This window comes from Squalius cephalus (assembly GCF_949319135.1).
Source record: "Squalius cephalus genome assembly, chromosome: 13".
NCBI classification, from domain to species: Eukaryota; Metazoa; Chordata; class Actinopteri; order Cypriniformes; family Leuciscidae; genus Squalius; species Squalius cephalus.
This window is the reverse complement of record NC_137134.1, coordinates 24,976,626-24,993,265: the sequence shown is the minus strand read 5'-3', so window position 1 is coordinate 24,993,265 and position 16,640 is coordinate 24,976,626. Positions and strand designations below refer to the sequence as shown.

Here is a 16,640-nt window from a genome sequence, read left to right as displayed (position 1 = left end):
TGGATGTGCACACACACACACACACACACACACACACACACACACACACACACACACACACACGAACTGTGATAACGTTCGCGCAATTTTTTTAAACTAACGTTACACACACACACACACACAAATACTGTGATAACGTTTGCTAAGTACAAACGATTTATTTATTTATTTATTAAGGGGAGGGAGATAGACGTTTATATACTGTCTATGGAGATAGAGCAGACCTTAATTTATTTACATTTGTAAATGCTGCAAAAAAATGCCTACGTGACATAAAACTGTCTGACGTTGTTTGTTGAGACATCCTATGACGTCGACGACGACAATAAATAGCTTTAGACGCATTTGTTGTTGAAGTGGTGCCTTTTCTTCATGAATAAAATCCATCCGCTGTGTTTTCAGTGGCTCTGATGTCAGTGAAGACTATGTCCATTCTTACATCCCACAACAGAACACCTACACTTCTTATGAGACATTATTACACACCGGCTGTCTTGAAACAATGGCGATGGTGTACACTGATCACCGAGGGCGGGGTCTTTGCCAAAACCAGATGTCAATCAAATCACGTCGGTGGGGCTTAGCTCAATTCTACGTCACAGTGAGGGAAATCTAGAACAGGGTGTTCTGAGACAGTGCTTATGATTTATTGAGATAGTAAAAAAACTACTGGATGGATTTTTATCATTCTAGGGGTTTTGCTCACACACTGCCAACACACATTTATGTTAAAACACCATGTAAAAGTGAATTTTGCATAATAGGTGCCCTTTAATAAATTCAGCTAATGAAACCTTATTGTAAAGTGTTACTGATTTCATGATAGCTAACACTTTATCGAATACATAGGCCTACAATTTATAACATTAACATGACTAAACATGAATTCCTCATAATTACCGACTTGATTCTCTGTTTTGTTTGGTAAAGTAAATAATAATTAGTTATATTATCATCATTTCCGAGAGAGGCTCTCTGACCTACTGCTGCTCTCCATCGAGTGAGATATTCCAAATAATTGTGAGGAAGTCATTAAAATATATAAAACACAACAGACAGACGGATACTGCTTTAAATACAGGTGATTTATTTTAAAAATAAATGTTTTTTTTAAAAAGTGCCCTTTTTGGTCCTTCCGCCCCTGCCCCGGAGGAGGTCTGTGCACGCCACTGCATCAGACTGTCTTTATTGTTATACTGCAGGTCAATGCCATGAATTCTGTCAATTCCCCCAATCTGATCACTTTGACATCATTCATGTTTTTATTCCGTTTCATTACATTTCATTTAGGAGCAGCTAAAGTTAAAGTCTGAAGTCAGATTAGTGAGGTAATTTTCCATTTTTCCTAAAATTTCCACTTTTTTATAGTATCAGTCCAGTATTTCCATAAAGAATTAATCAGTATTAAAGGGACGATTTATGAAGGTGGCATTCAGCTTGATATTTTATATATTATACAGCTTATATTGTATCTAAGTTTTTATATACTTTGTCACTTATTATGTTTAATCCTATATTTTATTATTATATTTTTTTGTGTTTTAGTGTGTCTATTTTTGCATACGTTTTTTATATATTTTATTTTACTATTCTTTAATTTGGTAATTTAGTTCTGCGTTAGTGTGGTATTTGTTTATTTGGCCTTTGTTCACCCCTGCAGTTGTAGCCTGGGAAAACCCAGACAAACTTCCTGCAAATTTAGATTTGCTCTGCAAGTGGTCTGGCAAAGAGCCCATTCAAGCCCAAATCGAGGCACCAATCAGAAACATTGAGGCGGGCTTTACACGATGACGATCGCTCTGGTTTTAGGTCTATCCAATTGCGCCCTGAAGCATTTGAGGGACGTCCATTGGTGAAGCGCATTTTAAATGCTTTAAATGCCAACCTTTACTTGTCAAACCTGCCATGGCAGAACTGTGGACATAGTTGTATGTAAATGTGAATAAAGTCCTCTTCTCTTACCCTTCTGATAGCTGAAGTGATGTAAAGGAAGTTAAATGCTGCCCCCTACAGCACAAACAGTGTAACTGTTGCAGTAATGATAGCATGTGTGCTATGTAATATGAGTATTGGTTTTTAGATCAATTCTAAAAGGTATTCATGTTTGAGACAGGGGAAAAAATATTAATGTAGAGATGCACCACAACAAAATACAATTAAATGTACTGCCGTGAATTGAATGTCAGTACCCTATTGAGGTGTTTGACGAGCCGATTAGTTCAAACCTTTGAAGCTACATTCAGGGTCATTCCAGTCCACTACATTTCGATTCACCCCCTCTGCACTGTTTCTTACTTTGATTACTTACTTACATGTGGTGATCACACAGATGTTCTCTTGAAATGTTTAAAGCTGAAATTTCAACACAGTCCTTTCCAGCAAACAAAATTATGTCCTAAGAATGTTTTGCTAATGTTCGTATTAAGTTATAAAAACGACATTTATGAAAACCACTTCCGGTTAACCAGAAAAGGAAGACAGAAGAGCTCAGCTAAAATAATTTGACTGCCATCTTTTGCATATCCAAATAGTCCTGTGACAGACGAAGACACATTTGCATGTACGTTGCACAGCAAGAGTAGTGAGTGGAAAAACAAGCTAGGCTCACTGAAACACTGATCTAAGATATTGAACCACAAAATGTCAATGTATGTGCACAATAGTTCATTTGCTATGTTTCGATGTGTTGAAGGCTGATAATTATCTTTAAAATGCATCAATAAAAAATATATCACAAATAAACATTTCTAGAACCTTAAAGGGATCTGTCAGGCGCTTCATGTGTACATTTCAGGGGTTTCCACTATGTGATGATTTTATGGATTTAGTTTAAATTAATGTTTTTAAAATAACTTTTTGTCATAAAACGTTCTTTAAAGTTGAGTCAGGAATGCAGGGTTCCACTGAACTGAAGTGTATAGTGTTTGATTTACAAGCACTGACTTGCGTGACAACTCATGTTGCGCAGGTGCATTTCTACGCTTTTGTTTTCTTTTGGGATTGTCTTGGCGTAAAAGATGACAGAAGTTATGACACTTGAAATAAATGTAGTACAAGTTTCTCCAGTTAGTTTACTGGTTTATTTTTAGGATGAGAACAAACAGCAGAACAGCTGATGGGAACACGTTAACTCTTCATCTGTTCAAACTACTGAAGAATATGAATATTTTTCTTGTTTTGTTCGGTGTTTATCTATGTATAGATGGTAAGTGATGCTTTTTTTAAAACTCTACTCTAAAATTAAGCCTGATCTTCTAGTCTCATCTCCAGTCAACTTCAACTTAACAGCTTTGGTTAAAAAAAAAAAATGTGTTAGAACGTCTTCTGTACATAGTAGGTTATGTCAGTGGTCTTATTCTGCATGAATGCTTATTCTTATCTTGCATGCCTCTGGCTGCAAGTCTATGACAGCTATATGACCATATGATAAAAAGTTACTATTGACGCTATTTCTTCACTCTTACTGTATATCAATCTAACCCTGCATTTCTTTATCCATACAATGATAGTTGTCATAATTATGACTAACAGTTACAGATTTTAAGATTATTTACGTCAGAACTAGGGTTGGGTATTGGTTGGGTTTTATCCGATACCAGTACCTACTCGGTATTTTTCAAACGGTTCCGGTGCTTAAACGGTTCTTGAAACGGTACTTAAGAAAACTAAACTGCACATACTTTATCAAAAAAATAGTGTGTGTGTGTGTGTGTGTGTGTGTGTGTGTGTGTGATTTTCTGAAAAAGATTTTTTGATTTCTGATTAAATGAAAAATTGTGCCCTTTAAAAGGCTACTGATGTAGCACAAAACACCTGAGTTAAGATCAAAATTTTGTCTTCTCATATTATGACTTTTACAAAACAGAGAAATATCTGACACTGAGCAGAAATATTTAACACACAGTATAGCCATATATAAATATACTTGATATTGATATACTTCATACTTGATATGCAAGATTTGCAGTTGGCATTCAAATACTAGACTAACCCGAAGAGGAACACTGGCAGCTGAACTTGAACTTTAGTCAAGCCTGTGAGAGGTTTTGGGTTCTAATCCGCATTCGTAGTTTTTTTATTATTATTATTATTATTATTTTTAATTATGCTCATCAGTGGTTGTATATCAAGCAGGGACACTTTGTGTCCATTATATTTTGAGATTTCACCAGAACGAATAGATATGAGGCGCCGTCTAGGGCTTAAATCAAACTTCATTCACGCACATATGAAACCCTTGCATACACATATACTATAGTCACACATAGATGTAGGCTATACTGCTGAATGCTCAAACTAATACATATGAAACGCACAATGCTCACGCACACACACGCAAACTCTACACACACGAGACGCGCGGAACTCTCCGCGCACATACTCATCTGAGACGCGAGCACACACACACACACACACACACACACACACAAACTCTCCGCGCACATACTCATCTGAGACGCGAGCACGCACACACAAACTCTCCGCGCACATAATCATATAGACGGCGCCTCATAAATAGATCGATCTCCGCAACGTATTGAAGCAAGCGTCCGAGTGAAGACGCGTCGCGGTGTGCGCGAGCCAAGAGAAAACACTGTATCCGCGTCACTGATCGCAGCGGCAACGAGCACTTTGATCACTTGATTTAAAAAAACACATTTCAGCGCTAGATCGTCTCTTATTTAACAAACGAACTAAATGAATGCTCTGCTGGTTAACTGGAGATGTTTTATTATTGGATCATTCGTGCCGCGAGATGTTTTATAGGGGACGGTAAAAAATGTCAGGCACCGAAATCAGGCAGCGAAAGTTTCGTTCTTATTCGGTCTGGTTACTACCGTTTACGTCGGAACCGGTTCCCTATTGGAACCGGGTTTCGGTACCCAACCCTAGTCAGAACACAAAGAAAAATAGCCAAAGGGGGTCAAATTTTCGGGGTCCAAAAAAAATCTTAAAATCAATGTAACTTTGTCAAAATTATGTTTTAATAATATAAGATGAGGAATTAAAAAAAAAATGGTTTCATAAACTGCTTTCTAAGATCAAGTAAAAAAACAACAACAGTGGCTCTCATTCACTAATAACTGCACAGGAGAACTTCTCATGAAATAAAATCTGCCTAATTCACAAAATGTGCATACACACACATGCATTTGTTCTTCAACTCGTTCTAAAGTTAATGAATTTGGAGCATTGTAAATGAGTGGCCACGTTCCTGAGGTTGGGAATTTGCATAAAACCAATTTGCCCAAACCAATACCATTTTTATTTTAAAATCTTTCTTTGAATATGTCAATATGATACCTCGTTCTACAGTATTTCTATGATTAAATCGCTGACAGAGACTGGTGTCTGGAATGTGTCATAGCAACGAGGTCAACCCCGCCCTTACTCTTAGCTTAAGGCTACTCTCTGTTCCTTAGTAAAATTTGGTCTCAGCAGCTTTGTGAATAGGTTTTAAGAGGAAACTTACCTTAGAACTTTTACTGCTTTTAGGAGAACTCTTAGTGGTAAGATAAAATGTTTTGTGAATACGGCCCCAGATTACATAACTCTCTTGTAATTAATCCCCAACACTGGTCTTAATCATAGACAAGCACGTTATGACAGCATACGTGTCGTGTCTTGTTCATTGTGGCTATCGGCCTCCCAAAGAGAAGCATGCAGAGATGTCTCGCTTTACAAACATTTACTGTAATGCTAGCCAGAGGATGAAGGGGGGAAATGAATGTTGCATTAAACATTTTTAACATGTTAAACAAAAAATCGAACATAAATGAACAAGTTATTTTTGACAGTCCTAATAACTGTGACCGTGGAACTTTGTCACAAGGAATGCTGTGTGTTATACTAAACTGAAATTCGGCCTGTTGAATAATAAGTATCACTAATCACTAAAAATGTACTTTGCAAGACAGTGGCTAAGATTTATTGTCAGGTGTATTCATATTTTTCATTAATGGCCGTAATATATAAATTTAATTGAACTTTTTCCAGATGTGAACGATTATGCAAGGTATGAAATGACGACAAGAGCGACTGAGAGAGATTTCATCATTCTTCACAATGACATTAATGAAACACAGCAAGATGATCACATGTTGTGGATGTTCGGATCTCCAAACATTCACACCCCTGAAGTCTATGAAAGGATCATCTCGACCTCTGACAGTTACGAGAGATTTAAAAACCAGCAGAGCAGATCACACATTATCTGGAGCTTCAGCGACACTCAACCTCGACAACAAACCATCTCCAGATCGTGTAAGTACACGTTACAATGCTATTAGCAAACCCTTTTGAAACTCTGACCTAAAAAAGCTTCAACAGAATGAAAAGAAATTACAAATTAAAATGAATATCAAGTTTAAACTGGATATTGTGTTTTACAGATTTAAGAGATGAAAAGAACGCTTTAGTGAAGGAGGGAGATTCGGTGACGTTTTGCCCTGATGCTTCTGAACTACATAGCGATGATGTGATACGGTGGAAGTCTGGAGATCATCTATGTATAGCTAATAACAATAAAATAATTAATTGTGATAATGAGAGATTCGGAGACAGATTTCAGCTGGACAGTCAGAACGGATCTCTCACCATCCAGAACATCAGCATTAAAGACGCTGGATGTTATGAATTTATCATCATCAGAAATGGAAACATACAACATACAACATTAAAGTCTTATTGTGTTAAAGTGTACGGTAAGCAGTTTTCTCCTTCATAACTTTCATCCTGGTGAAAATCAATTTGTTTTAAAAACAGAGTTGACTCAGAAATGAGCATTGTCATTTAACCTCAGGTTGTTTTTACACCTGTGTTATTGTATTTCTTCAGTGGAACAGTGATGTGTGTCATTCATGATGTGAGACTGGTTTATACAGCAGGAAAATCTTAATGTCTATATGTCAGACAACAGTCAGATATATATCTATTGTTGAAGCTGTTTATTTGCTTATTCATTTGTTTTTCAGGTTCTTTGCCTGTTCCTAACATCAGCAACAGTTCTTCATCATCATCAAGCCAGAATTGTTCACTGGTGTGTTCAGTGTTGAATGTGAGTGATGTGACTCTCTCCTGGTACAAAGGAATCAGTGTATTGTCCAGCATCAGTGTGTCTGATCTCAGCATCAGTCTCTCTCTACCTCTGGAGGTGGAATATCAAGATAACAACACTTACAGCTGTGTGATCTACAATACCATCAGCAACCAGACCACACATCTGGACATCAGTGAACTCTGTCACACATGTGAAGGTACATCAGCTGTGATGTTACAGCCTTCTGACCTGTATTGATACATGAATATTTCCTCTTCCAGATGAGGTATTGTGTGTAGACTGAAGTCAGACAGACAGGTCACTTACAAAAAGTGCTGTTTTCCATTTGTTTCTTACAGAAAAGCACCACCCTTTGATTATTACAGAAAAGCGCCGCTACTATTTTATACTTATACCACTGATAGTTGTTCCAGTGCTGCTGGCAGTAATTGCAGGAGGAGTGAGGATCTGGTGCAGCAGAAACCGTAATCAACCAGAACATGTAAGTATCATCACAACTTGCATAGAGGGAGTAGAAAATAGTCATAGAATAAAATAGAAAATAGAAAAATTAAAATAAAAATGAATTTGGTACAGAAAAACAAAAATCAGAGTGGACCTCAAGGGAAATAAATGATAACCCTTTTATGATGCCTAATCAGAGATTAATGTAGATTGCACAGATTGTGCTGCCAATACTGACATTGCTGTTATCGATGGGTTTTAGTGAATTTTCTCTCTATTACATGAAAAAACTTTCTCTCAGTTTTTAATAGCAGCAGCATTTTCCTTTCTGATTTGTAATTTTTCCATATGATTGTGTGTTTTTTACAGGATGCTTGAGGAGCAGATCATGTAGGCTATATTCAGAGTCTGTGCCTAATACTAACACTGAGACTGCACAGAACAAAACTAATGTGTGGGGCTCAGTGTGGAGATTTGCAATTTGTGAACATAAAGCAGGATAGAGTACAAAGCAGAGGAAACAGACATATGTAACATCAGATTGATCAGAGATGCATCAGAAAAAGGGAGACAGATGGCATAAAATATAGTACATTACAGTAAGTGATACTGTAAACTGATTAGCATTGTAGAGACTGCCATATTACTGTAAATCACCCTTCATCTGTGTAAAGATTCAGTCATATGGCACAGTGAAAACATTTACTGTATTGCCATCAAACTCTGTTCTAGCACAAAACCTCATGGCAGTTTCATAACTTCATCACACCTTTTGATAACACACTAGATAGATACTATTACAAACATTATGGATTCAATTTCATACCGTAATGTAAGTGTATTTTCTAATGTGGCAACATAGCCTGTATTACTGTCATTAATTTATTATGTATTTTGCATTGTTTGCTGTTGAATGAACTGATTGTTAAAAGTACTAAACTGAAAGGAGATCGTACTGTTGTGTTTAAACCAAATGTTCTCATTACATATTACAATAATCTTGTGTTTGAAACAATGATTATGTGGACTGAAAATATGTGCAACTGAATGAAAGCATTACATCAGGTTTTGAAGCTTTGTTACAAGTGTGATCAGTTTGGATTTTTGTACTAAGAGTTTTGAAAATGTACACTTTACTTGTGAAAATAGTACCAAAGAGAATAAAATAAAATAAAAACTGTAAAAATATATTTCAATGCTTTTGCATTCTCTCTCAAACATTTTACATTCCCCAGAGAAACATTGGCTTGCAAAGAACTCACATTATTTATTTCCACAATGGTTATTATAATGTTTCTTATTTATTGTTTTTTTTGGGGGGGTTAAAAAACGACACAGAGCCATGTTTAATCAGGACTTTTTTTTTTTTTTAATCAATGACCCTTTGAGACATTCTAGTAACTGCTGAACTCATTAATCTGTTCTACAATGATTTGAGAAGAGTGGAGGAAATAATACAGATAAAACCACAAGATAGGCAGAGCTTATAATATATATATAAAACTATGGAGTAGTTTTTATTCTTTTTCTTTTCTATTTCCTAATATTTTTTTAAACCTAAAGCTTTCAAACAAACAAATCCCATTTTGCTAAAAAAAAAAAAAAATTAATTGAATTCTTCCATCTAGTTTACACACATTAAAACCTGCTGCTTGTCAAATAAATGCATACACACTGTCTGTCTATTTTTGCAATTGCATATGTATATATGGGGGTTTTTTTCGCTTTTTTTTTTCCGCTTGTTAAATTTTATTCTGTTTTTATCATCTGTCTTGCCACTGTCTGTACTGTGAAGCTTATGTCACCATCCTAGACTGATTCCTTGTGTAAACATACTTGCCAATAAAGAATACTGATTCTGATTATACAGTAATTATTAGACCATGGTTAGCTGCTTATTTAAACTGGGAACTGACCCTGTATTAATTTCTTATTTGAAATGCTTCTGTTATCGTTAGTGAATTGCTATTTAGGTTTGGTGAAAAGAAAAGAAAAAAGTGTTATGAATATAAACTATGAGTGAGTTGTATAATTGTGGTGAGTTCAATTCAGTGACACTAGAGGGAGCCAAAGACGAGCTCGACAACATTTGAAATCCCCAGCTAAAGACGTGGAGCATCAGTATCAAGCGTGGAATCCTGACAGGGTTCAGTGAATCAGTTTATATCAATTTAGCAATTCAGACAGTTTGATTGTAGCCTAGTTGTTTTAGAGATGAATTTGTTGCAGGTCTTCGTTTTGGTCTTGAATTTGATTGCCTTGCTATTAGTTACAACATTGCAGGGGCTAACTGCATGATATCAGAGACTGCTTCTCAGTACTCAGATGCTTCCTCGTTTGATCCTCCGTCCTCCAGCCCGTGACCCAGAAATCTATCGAACCCTTTCGGGGGCATTCAAGGTCGTAAGGCATCAAGGCACGTCTGAATCCAATGTTAGCTTCACTTCTTTTCTCCTGAGATACCTTCATCTGATTGATTTTTGATGGCAGTATCCTTCACTGCTTTTGATATTCCACAATCCTGTGCTTTCCATTCTGTGACAGTTGAGCTAAAAAATAAATATGGCATTCATCAGTTTGCCTGTAAATGAAGATTAGGCTCCAATTCTCACTTAATTAACTATTAACTATGACTTCTGCCTCAATAAACTCTTAATTTCTGTTTATTAATAGTCAGTAAGTAAGGAATAATTGACGACAGGCCGTTGAATTATTAGAAAAATAATGCACACCCGAGGTGGTAATGCGGTCACGACGCGAAGCGGAGGCCATGGCGGAGACGACCCTTCGGGCGGCCACGACGGAGACCTTCCCTCGGGCGGCCACGGCGGAGACCTTCCCTCGGGCGGCCAGGGCGGAGACCTTCCCTCGTGCGGCCAGGGCGGAGACCTTCCCTCGTGCGGCCAGGGCGGAGACCTTCCCTCGTGCGGCCAGGGCGGAGACCTTCCCTCGTGCGGCCAGGGCGGAGACCTTCCCTCGGGCGGCCAGAGCGGAGACCTTCCCTCGGGCGGCCAGGGCGGAGACCTTCCCTCGGGCGACCAGGACGGAGACGACCCCTCAGGCGGCCAGGGCGGAGACGACCCTTCAGGAGGCCAGGGCACAGGAACAGGCTCAGGTGGCCATGGCTCAGGAACAGGAGCGGACACCGGCTTAGGAACAGGAACGGACACCGGCTCAGGAAGAGACACAGGCTCGGCGGCGGCGGCCGTCCGGAGACACTGGATCGGCAGACGTGACGTGAACAGTCTCTGGATCGGCAGACGTGACCTGAACAGTTCTTGATCGGCAGACGTGCCAGGCCGCTGGGCTGGCGCCGACAGGGCGAGCAGCTCGGGCGGGGCCGGCAGGGCAAGCTGCTCAGGTACGGCCTCCGGGACGACAGCGGGCTATTCGGGGACGACCTCCGAGACGACAGCGGGCTGCTTGAGGATGACCTCCAGGTCTTTGGGGAGGCTGGAGGTCTTCCTCCTCCTCCGCCGTTTCTGATGGCGATGTGCAGGCTCTGGGCTGGACAGAAACCGCGGCGAACAGAGCTCTGGGCTGGGCGGAATCAGCGGCGGATGGAGCTCTGATTCCGAACATTATGGACATTATGTTAAACAGACCTCCTCGAGCAGCCCGCTGTCATCCAGGAGGTCGTCCCTGAACAGCCCGCTGTCGTCCCGGAGGCCATCCCGGAGCAGCCTGCTGTCATCCAGGGTCGAAGAGGGGCTAGAGTGGAGAATGGTGTCGGGATTCCTCTCGACCACCTCCTCCACTGCGGCCTCCACGGGTCCCGCGAAATCTGACCAACCGGGTCCCCTCAAAAAATCATCTTCTCTCCCGCTCGGTGGCTGGGGAAGAGACATTAAAAAAAATTCCGCTGGATCTTGTTTTGACGGAGTCCTTCTGTCACGATACACACACAGGAAACAGGGAAAGTAGATCCAAAAGCAGTATGTCTTTTATTTAGGGTAATCCAAAATCGTAGTCATCCAGGCAGGGGTCAAAATCACTCAGAAGTGTCAAAAGAAGGGTCAAAAGACCTCAGAAGTGGTGTGACAATAAACAAGGACTCCGTAACAAACACTAAACAGGCAGGGTATTTATACACACAGAAACTAACAATCATGATGTGGAACAGCTGGGTGCAATGAACAGTGATGAGTGCAGACAAGGATTGTGGGGAATGCAGTTCCTAATGTGAATGACACCGTGGGGGAAGAGGACCTCTAGTGGTTACCCAGGGAACACAAACCAGATACTGTGACAGCACATGCACAAGACTCAGGTGCAAAAGCTCAGTGCTCTTAACCAAAGACTTTATAAATAGAAAAATGGTGCACTCATATTCATTTTGAATACGAGAAAGTGCAGCACAATATGGTGGAATAAGTCCCGCCTTCTAAATAAAATAACCAACCACTGATTGATAAATTGATAGATAAAATGTAGCTACCCTTAGAAGTTTTGGTTGCTATAGACCAGTGGTTCTCAATTCCAGTCCTCGTGACCCACTTCTCTGCACATTTTGTATGTCTCCTTTATTTAACACACCTGAACCAGATCATCAGCTTATTAGGAGAGACTCCATGAACTGAACTGAATGTGTCAGATAAGAGAGACATACAAAATGTGCAGAGCAGTGGGTCACGAGGACTGGAATTGAGAACCACTGCTATAGACCTTATGCGCCAGAGAAACGAGGGCGCCGCCATCTTTAGAATCATATCTTTTAACTTCCGTTTTTGCGGTCGCTCAGTATATTTCTATGGCATTGCTGTCCAGGAGTAATTAGCTTTTGAAGTGGATTTACTTGTAAAGTTACCGAAAGTTATCATGAGGACTGTAATGTTTAAAGCAGATTAGTCGACCGGGAAGATTTTAAAACGAGCCTTTCATTAATAAACACGCAAAATCGCTGTGAAAATACAGACCGGAAGTCAAAAGACAACGAGAGCAGTGCTGAAAAGGGGCGGGGCTACATAAGGTCTATAGAAACAGTCAGTGTTCTGAGCATTGCCTATTGGCTGTACTGGTCTGAAAAATAAGCTTTTTTACTATTTTAACATAAGGAACAACATTTATTGGACAGTTCATGTCATTTTGTTACTGACTTTAAACATTTTGTTACTGACTTTAAATATGTTATTTAATTGAGAGTTCGACAAGCAGTTTTTTTAATTTCATGAATCCCCCATGGTCTTGGATGCCCGAAACAGCTGCCCGGAGGCGTTGCAAATATGGCCGCTGAGTAAACTGAGTGAGACTTTCCTTGACTTTGCCGCAATTCACACTAAATACACACTATCTCTAATAATTAATCACAATCAGGAACTCAGGATCCCTGAAAAGAGAATCGTCAAGAAGATCTTTCCATTGTAAGGTAAGTAATTTAGGTATACATATAATTTAGTAGTAAAATGGCAAATATTACACATTTTATTGGTACAGATATGGGTATATTTTGAAAAACGTTTGCAACTACGTTTTATCCTCGTTACAAGCACAAAAGTTACTGAATTATGCCTTCTGTTGAACTACTGAAGAGACATTTAGAAGTTTATTTGAAAGAGCATAATTGTATAAATAAAGCCACTTCACACTTTCAACACTTTGGCCAAACACAGGAATCTGCCTACTGTAAGCAGAAAGTGGTTAAGTGTGGGTATACTGTGACGGGCCCACAGTAGCCTACATCTGTCAGCAGAGTTAAATGAAACGCTCCTCCTAAACAGTGATTGGTGCTAAGAAGGATTTTACAACACAAAAACTATTTTCCTTTCATTAGATGTATGTGTTTACACGTTGATTATAAATGAGCACATATTTAGTTTGATTAAATGTGTGCGTGATTCGATTCTCCTGTTTGTAAGCGCAGTATAATGTCGTCTAAAGACATCTAAAGACTTATTTTTAACCTGCACTGTCTTTGCGCTGATGGAAAACTGTCTAGAGATCAAAATCAGATAATTTACTGAAAATAATTGTTACAGTATGTGTTTAGCTTGATAAGCATTATATACTAATGTTCCATTCCACACAGTTCATCTCTAAATGTTTAAAAGCTAAAAAATAAAATGGGAGGTGGGTGCTGTGACGGGGCGCATAGCTACCGTCACGGCAGCGATGCGCTACCTATTCCAGCTCACAAAGACTGAGTGCAGATGTTGCCTGTATTTGTTTGTCTAGCGTGTCAATGTGTTCTGTTAATCCTTATACTGTTTCAAATCAGCGGTAACCTAGCCTTTTATCAAAACCCCCACAGTAATCCCATAGCTTTCGTGTGCAATCTTTTAATATCTAATTCTACGGTGATTTATATGCTATAGCTACTACTATCAATACATATAATCTTACTATTTAAAGGGGACCTATTATGCCCCTTTTCACAAGATGTAAAATAAGTCTCTGATGTCCCCAGAGTGTGTATGTGAAGTTTTAGCTCAAAATGCCCAACAGAGTTTTATTTACAGCACGTTTAAATCATCATTTTTTGGGTCTGTGAAAAACGCACTGTTTTAGTGCTTCTCCTTTAATGCTAATGAGCTGCTGGTTCACGGCACAGGGGGCGGAGCCTAAGCAGCCGCGATCAGAGCCAGAACAGGGAAGATGATAATAATAAAACAGACTGTCACAGTAATGGTGTTCATTTCGACCATAAAAATGCCTACAGAGTCAGAGAATATATGCTGTATGGAGTTGGAACAGGTATAGTTTAGTTTAATTACGATTATAACCTATTTGGCATTGCTTGTATACACTATTAATGCAAGCCTGCTGTAGGACTCTAGCCTGGGTTTCCCCATACTGCCTTGCTCGCAGCGCGATTTTATTCACGCTGCTAGGCAGTCTGGACACCATGGACCAAATTTTCCCCTGAAAAAGGGAACCAATCACAGAACGGGGAGGGAGCAGCAAGACGATAACGACACCGAAGCAGTTTGTTTATATCTATGGATCTAACATGGCATCAGACTCGACGTTACCTTCTACCCTCATGTTTATCTTGCACAAACGGTAATATTCGCTAAACGCCATTGTGTAGAAATAAATCTTTGACCCATCGTCTTTTTCCTCGTCGAATTTCTGTCACTCTACATACGTCATCTAGTATAATTGAAGCGATTGGCTATGAGCTACATACAGGCGCATTTGATAGACATTCATAGCGCCCAATAAACGGCTCTGGGCATTCGTAAACCACGCCTCAAATACGAGAAAATGAACACGTGGTTCCCAGACTTTGAGACTTGGTCTGACGTTAGCCAGGCTAGTAGGACTCCGTCTGACGATCTGAATTGTCTGAATGATGACACAAAATATACTGATGAGTTTAATAAAGTTTACTGTATGTCACACAAAAGATGAAGCATCAGTTTTTCTTCAGAAAATCACTGTTAGAGCTGAGTAAACAGTGTAAGAAGTGCATAAGTAACTTACATACATTTCTGTAGAGTTGAGGGAGCATTTTCTTTGAAAACAAAATGAATCCACCTCGTCTTCAGTGGCTGGCAGATTTCAAGAGTAAATAGAGAGAGCTATGTGAATGAATACATCCAGCTACAACACCTTCAACGCTTGGGAGATCGACACTTCTCGTGAGTGCACTGCTGCAGCAATGGTGGATGTGTACAACTCGCAGTGAACTCGATCAGGGCAGGTCTAAGTTACAACGGCAGTGTCAGTCAACACTCGTGGGCGGGGCCTGTGGCTTTAGTGATGTCACTAAAGCCACATTCTGAAAACAGGTCGTTTGGAGAGACTGCTTATGATTTATGGGGATTAAAAAAAAAGGAGTGAGTGGATTTTTATCACTGTAGGGTGGTTGTGTCCACACACTGCCAACACACATTTATGTCCAAACACCATACAAAAGTGATTTTTTGCATAATAGGTCCCCTTTAAAACCATGCCATTTACTTCACAATCATAACCAGTTACAATAACCACGCAACACGTCTTCGTTAATTATGTATCTGTTTATTTAGTTTAAAAGGAACATAGCTTTGACATACCATCTTTGTGTCTTACTGGTGTAAGACTGAAAATACTGGTTGAGGCCCTGGTCTGAGACAAAGGGCTAATTACCATTTGACCTCCCCCATACGACCTCACTTCCGCAAACTACTAAGAACTCACACAAGAATATGGTTTAATGTGAATGTTTATCATTGACTGTTATGTTTTTGGTGTCATTTGAAATGTCTCAAAGTGAGTGGTACAGATATCTCATATCCAGATAGATAAAATAAAAGGTAATAAGGTTTAGAGAAGTTTAGAGAAAACTGGTTAAGCCATTTGAGGGTGGTTTTCCCCATCCCCCGTATCACCTGGGCAAACAGGATAAAGGAAGGTGTGCGTGCTCTATCGGGGCTCTTCCTTGCTGGACACGAATGGAATAGGGTCTCTCTCTCTCTCTCTCTCTCTCTCTCTCTCTCTCTCTCTCTCTCAGGTACAAGCTGGGTAAGATTCTTTGGTGTAACCAAAGTATAACCATGTTCTAGATATTTGAATTGATTGTGGAATCGATCTCTGATATCTGAAATATTAAATTGTTATGTGATTATTCTAACTGATTTTGACATAGTTCATTTAAGAGTTAAAAGGAATAGTCAAACATTCACTCACTTTTAGTGAGGCACAGATATTATTAAAACCTTTCATTTATGGAGTCAGATGAAATAAACGAGTAAATATATGATTAATATATTACAAATTTAACCAACCAATACTTTGTATGAGTGAGGACAGAACACGTGAGACCTTCCCCGTGTATTGGCGAACCGGCAGATTGGACCAATTTCACGGGCCTTACACTGGCGTCTCCTGTTTGTTTGTGTAAAGGAATTTTTGCCGCAATTGTGGGGTTTAAATGACGCTATGACTTCCGGGTCAATTCAAAGTGACCCGGAGTTTGAGTTATTAATTTTTTAGCTGTTAATATGACTTGTGGCTTTGCCAAATGTTAGCTGGAACCATAGAAATAATATTTTGTAATTTTCTAGTTTTATAGATGTAGCATTTCGGCTGTTTTTAAGCATTTATGGCCTATTCACCTGAGCCACCCCTGTATTGTAATATTGTGTTGGTATGTGCCAATTCCAGGGGTGCATTCAGGCCTATAAAGACTAGTAGCTTCAATCTCTCTGGAGAG

At 39.4% G+C, this 16,640-nt stretch overlaps 1 protein-coding gene across 1 annotated transcript; it reads left to right on the top strand.

Annotated features, from left to right (window-relative positions):
- The first annotated feature begins 2,937 nt into the window (after nt 1–2,937).
- Nucleotides 2,938–8,657, top strand: LOC307169715 (uncharacterized protein). The gene is made up of 6 exons (XM_079890492.1): nt 2,938–3,205; nt 5,998–6,264; nt 6,393–6,704; nt 6,975–7,256; nt 7,399–7,541; nt 7,874–8,657. The coding sequence occupies exons 1-6, from the start codon at nt 3,091–3,093 to the stop codon at nt 7,880–7,882; spliced, it is 1,128 nt and encodes a 375-aa protein (XP_079746618.1). The 5' UTR covers nt 2,938–3,090; the 3' UTR covers nt 7,883–8,657.
- The last annotated feature ends 7,983 nt before the right edge of the window (nt 8,658–16,640 follow it).

Excerpts from the sequence above, each read along its gene's own strand:
- LOC307169715 (XM_079890492.1), top strand. The coding sequence starts at position 3,091 with ATGAGAACAAACAGCAGAACAGCTGATGGGAACACGTTAACTCTTCAT. Across the intron at positions 6,705-6,974 it reads TTATTGTGTTAAAGTGTACG|GTTCTTTGCCTGTTCCTAAC; the intron begins GTAAGCAGTTTT and ends TTTGTTTTTCAG. Across the intron at positions 7,257-7,398 it reads ACTCTGTCACACATGTGAAG|AAAAGCACCACCCTTTGATT; the intron begins GTACATCAGCTG and ends TGTTTCTTACAG.